Genomic DNA, 13,595 nt, shown 5'->3' with positions numbered 1-13,595 from the left:
TATAGTACAGGATAATTTTCATACAACTGGGAGGCTAGGGTCTCGAGATATAGCCCAAAACGTGGACCCGGATACACCTAGAATGTGTTTTTATATTATGGGTATCAAATTGAAGCTGTTGATGTATGCTTTAGTACAGAGTAAGTTTTACACCGCTGGGTGACTACGGTCTCGAGATATAGGCCAAAGCATGGACCCGGATACACCTAGAATGTGTGTGTATTATGGATATCAAATGAAAGCTGTTGCTGAGAGCTCTAAAAGTCATTGTGATATTCGATTTAGTCGCATCAACCTGACAAAACTGATAAATATGCATGCGAAGCCGATTAGTATTTACGATGCTTTTTTCCGGGAAGTATACCAGAGACGGACTGGGACTGGGATTAGGACTGCGACTGGAACTGAGACTGAGACTCGGAGTGGGACTGGGACTAAGAATCGGAATGGGACTGGAACAAAATACATACCACCCTCTGGGACTGGCAATAAGAGATGAAGAAGAAGGAGAAAAACTTGAGAGAAGAGAAACGAGAGAAGGAGACTGAGAAAGAGATAGAATGAGACGAAGATGCAGATGAAGCGAAAAAGACGGAGAGAGGAGTGAATAAAAAGATTAGGAAAAAGTGTAGAGGGGTAGGGCAGAGTTAGACGGAAAAAGCTTATTAAAATATATGCAGATAGGCCAAATTTAGGGCAGAACAACGTCTGCCGGGTCTGCTAGTATACTGTAAAGATATTAAATTTTTTGTCAAAATTTGACATACACATTTTTTTTTTATGTGGGCGTGTTCTTCAACCGATTTTTCTAATTTTAATTTATCACACATACAGTAATAGAAGTAACGTTGCTGCCAAATTTCATCATGATATCTTTAACGACTGCCAAATTACAGCTTGCAAAACTTTTAAATTACCTTCTTTTAAAAGTGGGCGATGCCACGCCCATTGTCCAAAATTTTACTAATTTTCTATTCTGCATCATAAGGTCAACCCACCTACCAAGTTTCATCGCTTTATCCATCTTTGGTAATGAATTATCGCATTTTTTCGGTTTTTCGAAATTTTCGATATCGAAAATGTGGGCGTAGTTATAGTCCGATAACATTCATTTTAAATAGCGATCTGAGATGAGTGCCCAGGAATATACATACCAAATTTCATGAAGATACCTCAAAATTTACTTAAATTATCGTGCTAATGGACAGACGGACGGACGGACATGGCTCAATCAAATTTTTTTTCGATAGTGATGATTTTGGGGTATGGAAGTCTATATCTATCTCGATTCCTTTATACCTGTACAACCAACCTTTATCCAATCATATTTAATGTACTCTGTGTGCAAAGCACGCAAAATCCAGAAGTTTAAACAGTCCTTTGAAATGATTCTCACCTCATACTTAAGTTGAAGATATATGTACGTATAAGAAGGGTTTGAAAAATCACTTAGCCTTATATTCAAACACCTATTTTTTATTTGAGAAACCATCAAATAGCGTATGAAATTTTAATTTTGACTTTCATTCTTCATCATTTAAAACCCAAGTCTTCCGGTTTGACATTTCCTAAAGTTGGCGGCCCTTATGCAGAACTAGTCCCTTGTAGTGAATCACATTGTTTATAGCCTATCAACCAAGTTCAAATATCACCTACACGTTACGGCTCCTGTTACATACATATGTAAGTACGTAGGCACATAAATTTACCAGGTGAGGCTTTGTCCTTCGCAAAAACACTCAAAGTGGTGAAGAAAAAGCTTTCCCAAGACAGTCGAACAAATGACCGGGTGAGCTAACGTAGTGGACAATCGAACTAATCTGAAAACTGAAGCTACGCGGTTATTCATAATGAACTCTTGAATCAAATGGAAAACAACTGTTTCGACTGAACATATAACCTTTACATCTTTGAACTTAAAATCGGTTTAACGATTTTGAAAATTTTATCCAGGGTCCTTGTAAAATTTAAATTATGTAGATGCTCCGAGGATTATACTATTCCATGAGTTACAGGAGTTAAATGACATCCGCCTGGACTGCTTATGATTTCGAGGGCAGCATCCTTGGCCGAATAGTTACTCCAAGACGTTTCAAGGTGTTTCTTTGGTAGTGCTCGGTAGCATAGCGCGACAAAGAACATCCGTTGGAAGGTTTTTGGAGCTACACCTACAGCTTCTAAGAAAGTGACGTCGACGAAGGTATGAGTTAGAAGTCGCAGTCCTATAGCTTCTGTGCTTGCATATGGTGTGAGGGCCAGGAGGCGTAGTAAGGACTGGTGGTCGGGATTGCTACTGTTCGCATATCTTAAAAATAGCCGAAAACTGGAGGCGCCTTTTAGCGCGATCAACAATAGGCCAGCGTTGATGCTAATCGTTAAAACTGTGCCACGAGAGTCATGAGTATTAAAAGACCACTAATAACAACCGTGTGTGTGACCAACAAGGAGCCACAATTTAAAGAAATCGTGTCGACAACGAGTATTAGAAGTTAGCCCAGTACATCTCCTTCGGTGAAACTACGCTTTGCACGAGACATACAGACAAACCTGTGACCATTTCAAGTATTTAAATTTTTTTCAGCAGACGCAGCAGTACCATTCCCTAAGACCGGGGTTAGGTTCGAAGCCTCCCTATAGTAAGTGAACGAAGGACATGGAAAACCCCAGATCTTTCCGAAATAGCCAAAACGTTGATTTCCTTAAATACATATAAAAAAACCTTTTCTAAATATTATTTTTTTTAAATAGGAAAATCAAGTTTTTTAAAGAAACATCGGCGTACAACGGCGCGCCGCCACCGCCGATAAAGTGATCGGCAAAAACCTCTAATGTAAAGCTTAACACTTTCCTACGCGGTTATCACTTGATATGATTCATAGCGGAATTCTTAGAATATCGTCTTGACTATTGACCAAACCGTGTTGCGATAAGGATGCCTTTATGTGCGATCAATTTTGTAAATGAGTCATTAAAGTAAAATAATTTAGATCGAGAAGATATCCGCGAAAAAGTGATGTAACAGGTCATGCCAGCTTTTCCTGTTTCGCGATAACTGACGCCAATTCGGAGCATCAAGAGACATCAAGTATTCCTCCAACTGTCCCTCCCAATTTAATAGAGTTCACCCCCTTCTTTTGTTTTAAAACACGTGCATAGAAGGGAATATCTTCTCGGCGCGATTATCTTCATGCACTCGTACTCGTATCTCAACTCCGCTTATCATTTCGAGCCATGATTAAGAGTTATTTTTGATTCGTGGATAACTTTTTGATTATTTAGTCCAAAGTTTTTGGGCAAGAGTGAGTCTCTTGCTTCGGCTATTCCCATATAGATGAAGTTCTTCCCAGTTTTTAATTAATTCATTCTTTTGTCGCCTTTTTATGCAAGCCAGAGAAGGCAGGTAATAGATTTCTAGTCTGGAGGCATACTCTCGTCCTACCATATTTTGATTAGGAATTAATGGATAATCTTCACCAACTCTTCGCCTTCGTATTTGAAGGGCTAAGCGCCCCGTCCATCATGACTTTTCATCATTACGATAGGGTTGGACCATAGAGACGTTGGTTGGTTTTAGAAGTGTTTGATTCACATAACGATTAAAAAATGGTTGGTGACCATATTTCAGGCACATTACATGCAAAACATACATGTATTGCCTAAAAGTTCAGCATATTTCAATATCTAACAATTGAAGTAGTTGCTTTCCTTTCCCCGGGTTTACTGGGTATAAATCTGAATAAGACTTTACCGACCGTGTGTGCATGAGTCTAAGGGCCTTCCTATGCTCTTTTTAATTCAAACAGCTGAACTCTGTGGTGGCATATCTTCTTATATTGCTTACGAAGATGTCCTCTTATATGCCTAGAAGCCGGGTCACCTCAATCAGGTTTCTGGATGCTCAGGTTTCTGGGATTGTAATTTCTGCGTCATAAAGAGCTTTTGCGATCCTCCTCAATATTTTGATGTCACTTCTACCGGACTGTTTGTAATATTTGTGCCAAATATGAGCCAAATCGGACATCATAGGGTGCTTTTTATTCATTTATGTATTATGTGTTCCAAATTTGACCACAAATACGATTTTTTTGAATATCTCGATCTTTGCGCCACCTAGCGGCGATTTTTTGTCATTGGTCGCTTTCTATTCTTGTATGTATTATGTGTTCCAAATATGAGCCAAATCGGACCACAAATACGATTTTTGTGAATATCTCAATGCTTGCACCACCTAGCGACGATTTTTTTATAGGTCGCTTTCTATTCTTGTATGTATTATGTGTTCCAAATATGAGCCAAATCGGACCACAAATACGATTTTTGTGAATATCTCGATCCTTGCGCCACCTAGCGGCGATTTTTTTCTTATTATTGCATTGTCATCGGGTTCTGAACTATACTCCAAGTTTCAAGCCTGTAGCTTATCGGGAAGTTACTTAAATTTCAATTACAAAATTCGTACTATTCAACTCAACCTAAATAAAACCGTTTAAAAAAGTGTAATTTCGTATACTATACTGAAATATTTAGAAGTACTCCGTATGAATTTAATATGAAGGTTGTAGTAAAGTGAATAAACTATAAATAAAAAATTTTTTATTTATTTAATAATTTGGGAAAAATTTAAACAACGTGACATCAGGATGAACAAGGCGACAGCTGTTTCGATTATGCCTTTTTTAAATCTCTTCAAAGCCTGTTCTCCCGGGAGTGGGATTCGAACCCGCACTCCTACGATGGTTGAAGTGTTATAAACGCATTCAGCCACGCCATGCCCTAGTTGTTGTAAACCTTATCCCAATTGCCTTCTTTGTATATTTTCTTTATTCATAGTGCATACTTCGTATGGCATCATATGGTAAAGTTATGCGTTGGTAACGCGGTTTCAGAGAAACTTGGTGTTGGTGCTTTGTTCTATTTATAGAACTACAACGAATTAACACCAATGTTGTCTATTTGTATGAGTTTTCAAGCGGGGATTACCCTTATTGCTTTAAATGTATGAAAACATTTATTTGAAACAATTTTTAATTTATAATTTATTTAATAATTTGGGAAAAATTTTAGGAGTGCGGGTTCCAATCCCACTCCCGGGAGAAAAGGCTTTGAAGAGATTTAAAATAAAGGTATAATCGAAACAGCTGTCACCTTGTCCGTCCTGATGTCACGTTGTTTAAATTTTTCCCAACTTATTAAATAAATTATAAATTAAAAATTGCTTCAAATAAATGTTTTCATACATTTAAAGCAATAAGGGTAATCCCCGCTTGAAAACTCATACAAAAATTTGTGTATCAACATATATTTTAACAATATATTAATTCAATTGAAGTTTACCTTTCTTCCTTTAAAATTAGCCTGACTCTTTAGGTGGCCTAGAAATTAGGCGCGGAATTCCACTATCTACAACAAAAGTTTTATTGCGTTTTTCCCAAAAACTAAAATTTTGCGTTACGTTTGTTAACAATTATACGTGCGATATACAGATATTTTTTATTAAAATCATTTATTGCATATTTATCAGACTTATTACTAATGTTTCAATTCCATTAAAAATATGTAATAAATTAAATTTTGGAATGTGTAAACGTGAACAAATTTCATGTAGATTAAAATTGTATGTACTATGTTATGCGTGAAAAAATTTCACAAACGAAAAATGAACATTACGTATCACACATATGAGTATAGATTACATATAATATACGGTAAAAGGACACAGATAGAAACTTAAAACATATATCCAAACGTAATAGAATAAACTGATAGTGAACGTATATTAAACGAAATTAGCGTGCTTATACATAGACTAATAATAATAAATTATAACAACTATATTTGAAGATAAATAAATTTACCTTGTGTAATAAATGTTTCTATATATAATTGGCAATGTTGAAGCATTTTATCTACATACATATAAAAGTCAAGTGAATGTACATAATATAATGTATAAAAATGTCAGGCAATATTTTAAGCGCCTAAAATTTATTACGTTAAAGTAAAATTTTAAAAACACGCATCTTAAGTTTAATTTCTTTTAAGAAACACAACTTGCGCCTTTATGCGCTTGGAACGGTCATCGATTCAGAAATTTTTTTTAACATCTATATTTATGTATGTATATAGGTTTGTAAATTATTAATTTACTTCACAACATATTATTGCTTTAAAAACCTCATAATAATGAGTTGAACACTTGAAACCATAAGAAATAATATTGTTATTTAACTTCTTATGATATAAGTGATTGTATTTGCTTCTTAGGCGCATTATCTTACACTATACATTTTTGATTTCAATATTCCACGCACGTATAAACGATATTTATATTATATTCTGATATTCGTTTCAATTGTAAAAAGTGTTTCAACGGCAATAAACTCATATCATTTTACTACTCCGTCAAGATCAGTCCAACCTTTTAAAATTTCAATTTCAGTATTCAACAATTACATACATACATGTTTTCGCTGTGTGTGCTCAAAATTTTCTTATGCAAATGCTCAATGAAACCCGTATGCTACTTTGCAATCATATTACACTTCATAGCCCTTCACCAACGTGGCTTAATTGCTTTAAACCACCATTGTTGATAACCGTCGTTCACATCGCAATGTGCCAAAAATAATTGCTGTGATGTCGGATGTACCGCCATACATTTTTTATGTGTACGATGTAATAGATGTTTTGTATTTTCATCATAATTCCATGGACCATCCACCGTACCCAAACGACATACAGCCAATTTGATGCCTTGACGATCTGCTTCCACACAACGTTCACCCACACCCAACTGACCGGCAGCATTTAAACGTAACAATTGATTATTACCACCACCATGACAATGTGACAAGCCCATTATAGCAGGCGGTTGATGTCCCATCGAATCGAGACAGCCATCTGTAGCCACCGAACGCAATTCACCCCAATGTAAATTTGCTGGCAATGCTGGAAATTTGTCATAAACATCATAGGCGATATTGTCCATAAACCATTGAAATGATTTACAATTTAAACGCTTTTTCAATGCCAACTGCTCGCTAATATCACCCATGTCGAGATAACGCGCCAGAGGTTCACGTGTATAAAAGTATTCTTTGTGCGTATCATCGAACCAAGTTTCAATTACACGTTTATAATTTATTGTAATCAAAGGACCTTTCTTGGCTTGCGCCAATTTACCAAAATTGTATGGCATAAAACCGCGATAAACATGTCCGACTCGCGAGCACGGTACCCATTCAATGCTACCACCACATTGCCATATCTTGAAACTCAATTCAAAATTTTCGCCACCCCAAACCAACAACCCCGAATCGTATGCGCCTAATTCTAAAAAGTATTCACGATTAATAGCAAATAGACCACCAGCATGTGTTGGACTGCGATATGGTTCTGAATTGTGTGCACGGCGACGTTGTTCGCGTTTGGGTACTTCGTTTTCCTTATACAGCATACCCCATTCGAAAATACCCCGAAAATGTGCATCACTGCCGTAAACGGGACGATATTCAAAAGTTTTATGATCAATACCATCTATTATGGGTACCGTCATAACAGTGCGATCACGATAAATGGGAGCTAACAGCGGCGGCAACCAATTTGTATTCACTTCACAATGCGCATCGAGGAAAACAATCACCTCACCTGTAAGCATAACAAAAATTTTATATTATTATATTTCGTAAAACATTAAGAATATGTATATCGTCCAATTACCAGTGGCTTCTTGTGCACCTCTAGAACGTGTTCTTATCAATCCTTCGCGCTCCGCATTGCGTATGAGTTTAACTAAACCTCCAAATTGTTCCAAATATGTGTCCAGTTTCTCGCGCAAATCCTTTTTATCTGAATAATCATCTACCAATATGATTTCGTGTAAAATATGTTTTGGTGAACGATCAATCACTGAATGCACTGTTCGCATAAGCACTGAGAATCCTTCATTGTGAAAAACAATTATGACGCTAGTTTTAGGTAGATCATATGGATAGACCCAGTGTTTGCATTCTTCCAAGCGGGTGTCGCGCACGGAACGATGCATTGATATGTCATCAGAACATGCAATGTTCATGCCATACTCCATTTCCGATTCATCAGCGCGATGCTTCTTGTCGGCGGAAAGTTGATGCGCTTCACCATTTTCGCCAGGTCCGGTACGTGGTTCTACATTTTTCGGTTCGAAATTTCCCAGGCCTAGATAAATAGAGAATTTTTATCGAATGACTTGATTGATTGTATTGTATGGCCCCAGCGGGTTAGGGGGTTAGAATATACCTGCGGTAGGTATGCCTGTCGTAAGAGGCGACTAAAATACCAAATAGATTCAAGGGGTTGTGTAGCGCAACCCTTTCAGGTTGCCAGCGCAATATATAGCTTCTCCAAACACAGTTTCCAACCTCACCGAGGCTCTGGCGACCCCGAGCTCGTCAAGGAACTAGGGGGTGGGAGGGCGTTATGGCCTGGAAGGTCGCATGTGGTCAAAACAAATCGTTCCAGAGATGGTCGGGCTTGGTACCGCAACGTACCGGATCTCCTAATCCGGCAAAGCACCATGGACATCGATAACACTCACCAAGGCCTTCGGTAGACAACTGGTAGACAACTAGGAACACGATATCAAATCCAGAGTTTCGATACGGTACTCATTACAGGTATCGTTCTCCAAGTATCGGGTACCCAAAAATGTCGAATCAAATATACTTGATACCCAAAGTATCGATACTAAATTTCTAATACAAATGAACCGTGCAATAATTCATTACAATAAAATATTATCACCGACTAAATCCTCCGCGACCTTATTTACAACATGGACGTCCCAAATGTCGACCATTTTGAACATCCACGTCTATGGCACTACGCTACCGACTGTCTTACACCCCAAAATCTTGGGTGTGACGTTTGATCAGGATCTACATTTTGGTGAGCACGCAGCCGCAATTGTTCCGAAAATTCAGAGCCGTAATAAAATCCTCAAATCCCTTGCTGACAGTACTTGGGGAAAAGACAAAGAAACGCTATATGGTCGCCAAACCTAAAAACTACCCACTGGAGGAAGCTACAGGCCTGCCAAAATACTGCTCTCAGAATCGCCACGGGCTGTCTTCTTATGTCCCCAGAACACCATCTACATAATGAGGCGAGAATACTTCCCATCAGGGAGAAAACCTGAATTTTGGGAGAACATATAAATTATCTTGAAAGAAAAATTGCGCAGAAAATAGGATTCATGTACAGAACATGCAAAAATAATGGTGTATCGTTCAATTATTGAGCCGCACTTTATATACTGTCCTACAATTCTGCTGATAGCGAGTGATATGCAAATTAAAAGACTACAAATACAACAAAACAAGGCAATGCGATTTATATTAAAATGTCCCCCAAGAACATCAAAAACTATAATGCTGAATCGGTTAAACTGGCTTAGTATAAAACAGTCAATAAGTTACTTCACTTTGAAATTTATACATCATGTAAGATTAGGAATGCTACCGAGTTACCTGAGCAATAAAATATTATATAATCACGAGATCCATAGCTATGGAACTAGATACTGCAATAATATAAGACTGCCTAGAGTAAGAACAGAGTTCGCAAAGAAGACTTTAGAATAATACACTGGGTACAAAATGTACAATGAACTACCTACTGAGATAAGAGATTGTGAAAATATTAATAAGTTTAAAGTAAAATTATTTTTATATTGTAAAACACTTAATATTTAATGAAACAAATGTTTACTTAACATCAACTAGGTCTTAAAGACCGTAATAAAGAAATATAATAATAATAATAATGAGATGCTAACCAAACAGTTCCTGTTGAATACCCAGAAACCTGGGCATCCCAACAGACATCTGATTGATGAGCCAACACCGCCTAGGGGCTTATGGAGTCATCTCCGTAAGCATTTTGAGGAAATATGGCACCTGAGAACTCAGCCGTATGAAGCAAAAAAACACAAGCAGGTCCTTGGTTAACTCTACAAACAGGCGTCGGACCTTTATCCCGGTGAATCCAGTACTCAAAGAACAGTACCCAAAACTTGCGAAAGAGGAACGCATACTCCGCAGTGAAACGCGAGTCACTCTAGCTCAACTTCGTTCTGGATACTGTAACAGGTTAAACTCTTACCTATCCAGAATCAACCCCGACATACAAAATGTATGCCCGGCTTGCAATGTATCCCCACATGACACCAACCATCTCTTTAATTGTAATGTGGAACCAACCGCTCTAACACCCCTTTCATTATGGTCCACCCCTGTTGAAACAGCAAGTTTCCTTGGACTTCCGTTAGAGGATATTGATGGCCAATTCGTGATCGGTCGCAGCTGTTAGGTGGGGCGAAGCACTGCTACAACAACAACAATAAAATATGCGAATTTCAGCCTGAAATTGAAGGATTGGGTTAACTCCCAAATTCTAATGGGAGGATACTATCTGAGATTTTCATGGAGACTGGTGGCCTGCCATCTAGTGTTGAAGGGCCTCCTTATTATTTCAAAATTTTAAATGAAGCATCTTTCTATTGCGAAATACAGTTCAAAAAATAGATGATTTCCACTACAGAACCACCCTTCCTGCATGTAATGTGTCAGCAAATGACGTAAACAATATGCTCAACTGTTATGCTTAAGCTGCTAGCGGTATTGGACTTCTGTCATGTGTTATGAAGGGAGCATTTTTTTAAAGCATTATGAAGCATTCGGACTAGTATTTTCCCTGGAGGCCAGTTTTCACTGTCTTCCTACCTCGAATTCAACAATTTCATAGTCTTTTGTGCGGAATTGCAGTTTTACAGTTCTAAAATGCCTGGGTGTCCATTCGTGTATGTAATATGTATCACCAACGCTATGAGCCGAACTGCAATACGCCAGTTTTGAGACAATCTAAGTTACTTTTAGGAGGTTATAGCACAACTCGCTATAGGGCAAGAATAGGCCTCTCGAAAGATAACCTAAGAATCCTTACAGCTATTCTAGGACATTGTAGACTGAACAGCCATGCAGAAACTGGGCATACTATCGAATAACACATGCCGATTTTGTGATCGATAAGAGGATACGGCGGGCCATATCCTTCTGGAATGCGACGCAATCTCAAGACGCAGGACTAAGTTTATGGGCTCATCATGGCTAGAGCATTCCCACATTCAAATCCTCATGCCAAGAGAACTGCTAGGGTTCATCAAGGAAGTTAACTTGTGTGAGGTGCTCTGAAGGATATGAGGGCACAGTAGACCAATGGTCGCAGTGCAATCCTCAATAAATTTTCTATCTATCTATCTAAGGTCTTTATTGATCTAGGATGCCCTTAATTACGCTTAATAAACACGGTGCCAAGAAGTGTAAACCAAAGCTCACCGCTGGCTAACCTTGCTATACGGTCCGGATTTACTATTGGTTGGTAACCCCATACTAAATTTTTTAGAGCATAACAACTTCGAACACCACAACGCTTTGAGTTTATTGTTCGTTCAGTGATATGGCACAACATTATATTTGGCAAGCGATTTTTTCTCTTAACTGTCCCATGTTTGGTCAATACAGTTACATTTGTGGGAGGATACAGGAGTACCCATCCAAAAAGTTGAACGCCGACAACTCCTAGTTGGTACATATACAGCAGTACGATAAAATCCCCAAGCTACAAGCCTGCCAAAATACTGCTCTCAGAATCGCCACGGGCTGTCTTCTTATGTCCCCAGAACACCATCTGCATAATGAGGCGAGAATACTCCCCATCAGGGAGAGAAATGAGATGCTGACCAAACAGTTCCTGTTGAATACCCAGAAACCTGGGCATCCCAACAGACATCTGATTGATGAACAAGCACCGCCTAGGGGCTTAAGGAGTCATCTCCGTAAGCATTTTGAGGAAATACGGCACCTGAGAACCCAGCCGTGTGAAGTAAAAAAACACAAGCAGGTCCTTGGTGAACTCCATAAACAGGCGTCGGACCTTTATGCCGGGAATTGCCCGGTGAATCCAGTACTTAAAGAAAAGTATCCAAAACTCGCGGAAAAGGAACGCATACTCCCCAGGGAAACTCGTGTCACTCTTGCTCAACTTCGTTCTGGATACTGTAACATGTTAAACTCTTACGTATCCAGAATCAACCCCGACATACAAAATGTATGCCCCGCTTGCAATGTGTCCCCACATGACACCAACCATCTCTTTAAGTGTAATGTAGAACCAACGCCTCTAACACCCCTTTCCTTATGGTCCACCCCTGTTGAAACGGCAAGTTTCCTTGGACTCCCGTTGGAGGATATTGATGACAATTTGTGATCGGTCGAGGCTATTAAGTGGGGCGAGGATTGCTACAACAACGACAACAACATAAAATTCCAAAGGCTTAACCTACTTATTTTGTTTTGTTGATTTTCCGACAGGGTGGTAAACGATGTACATATGTATATTTGAACTATTTTCCGTCATCCCTTGTCAAATTTGGTTTCGAGACAAACCGGTTTCGGCGTTGTGCCATCATGTGTCGATTTTCGTTCCGATAGACTTAAACTACCTTCCAGTAGTTTTTGCTTTTACAACATAGAGTTTCGGGAATAAGAAGCTTTCATGGAAAAAATGTCCTAGAACGATGAACTATAAGTTATTCCAGTTTTAATGTAACTACACACACAGCATCAAAGGGAAAAGCAAAGCTGAGAGCAGATACTCAAATTCATACAGCTAGCATGCTATGTCAATATTTACAATAAGCCACAAGTGTTTTAAACATTTCTAAGCCATCCATCTGGCATTCAAGAGACAAAAATAAACATTTTAAAACGAGCGCTTAACCATTGTTTGCTTTATTTCCCTTTTCCCTTTACACTTAATAAATATTTTTGTGTGCTTAATAGATTACACTTAAGCAAGGTCAAAGTCAACTAATAAACTTAATGAAATTCCGACTATAATAAGATGCTTTAATATGCAAATTTTTTATATTTTTTTACATTTCACTTCGAATTTACCCACCTTCAATCAACTTCGGCACTTCCTTTGGTCTACTCTCCAATCTCTGATGATTAAAACGAGCCAATTTGGTTTGATAACTATTTAGGCCACGCTTGGTGTCATTCCATGTAGCCAACAAATATATCAATGGCAAGATAATGCAACAAGAAAATATAATACGGCACAAACGACCACCACGAAGATTACTTACACGCATTTTTAATCTTTTTTTTTTTAATTTGAAACAAATTCTGTCATTAGTTTATATTAAAATTAAACTTTAACAATTCCAATGGCAACAGACATGTGAATCTGCCGACGTGTCGTATCAATAAATGCGGCATAAGCTGTGTACATATGTAGATACAAATATGGCCAAGTTAATTCAAAGAAACCAAGGAAGAAGACACAATTTTATAACACAAAATAATTTGCGGAGAACGTATGCGGGCCAAAGTTTTTTTTTTTTTTTTTTTTTGCTCAAACCCCATTCATTCTAACATTTATTGAAATATTACAATGGTTTTGCATTTAAAAAATATTTTTAAAATAATAGAATTAAGTTTATGTATATATTTATTTTTACAGCTGCAATTTCTTATTACACCTGGATTTTCAGG

General features: G+C 38.0%; 1 protein-coding gene across 1 annotated transcript; it reads right to left on the bottom strand.

Moving 5' to 3' along the window:
• Nucleotides 1-5,509: 5,509 nt before the first annotated feature.
• Pgant7 (N-acetylgalactosaminyltransferase 7) lies at nt 5,510-13,595 on the bottom strand. The gene is made up of 3 exons (XM_067785295.1): nt 12,997-13,595; nt 7,720-8,196; nt 5,510-7,647 (listed from the first exon to the last, which is right to left on the bottom strand). Exons 1-3 carry the CDS (start codon nt 13,190-13,192, stop codon nt 6,554-6,556), a joined length of 1,767 nt encoding a protein of 588 aa, XP_067641396.1. The 5' UTR covers nt 13,193-13,595; the 3' UTR covers nt 5,510-6,553.

Source organism: Eurosta solidaginis, chromosome 4 (assembly GCF_040869045.1).
Source record: "Eurosta solidaginis isolate ZX-2024a chromosome 4, ASM4086904v1, whole genome shotgun sequence".
NCBI lineage: Eukaryota > Metazoa > Arthropoda > Insecta > Diptera > Tephritidae > Eurosta > Eurosta solidaginis.
This window is presented reverse-complemented; position numbering and strand designations above follow the sequence as displayed.

Coding starts and splice junctions, on each gene's coding strand:
- Pgant7 (XM_067785295.1), bottom strand. CDS start 13,192: ATGCGTGTAAGTAATCTTCGTGGTGGTCGTTTGTGCCGTATTATATTT. Junction 8,197..12,996: donor AGTGCCGAAGTTGATTGAAG/GTGGGTAAATTC, acceptor CTATTTATCTAG/GCCTGGGAAATTTCGAACCG. Junction 7,648..7,719: donor AGGTGCACAAGAAGCCACTG/GTAATTGGACGA, acceptor TTATGCTTACAG/GTGAGGTGATTGTTTTCCTC.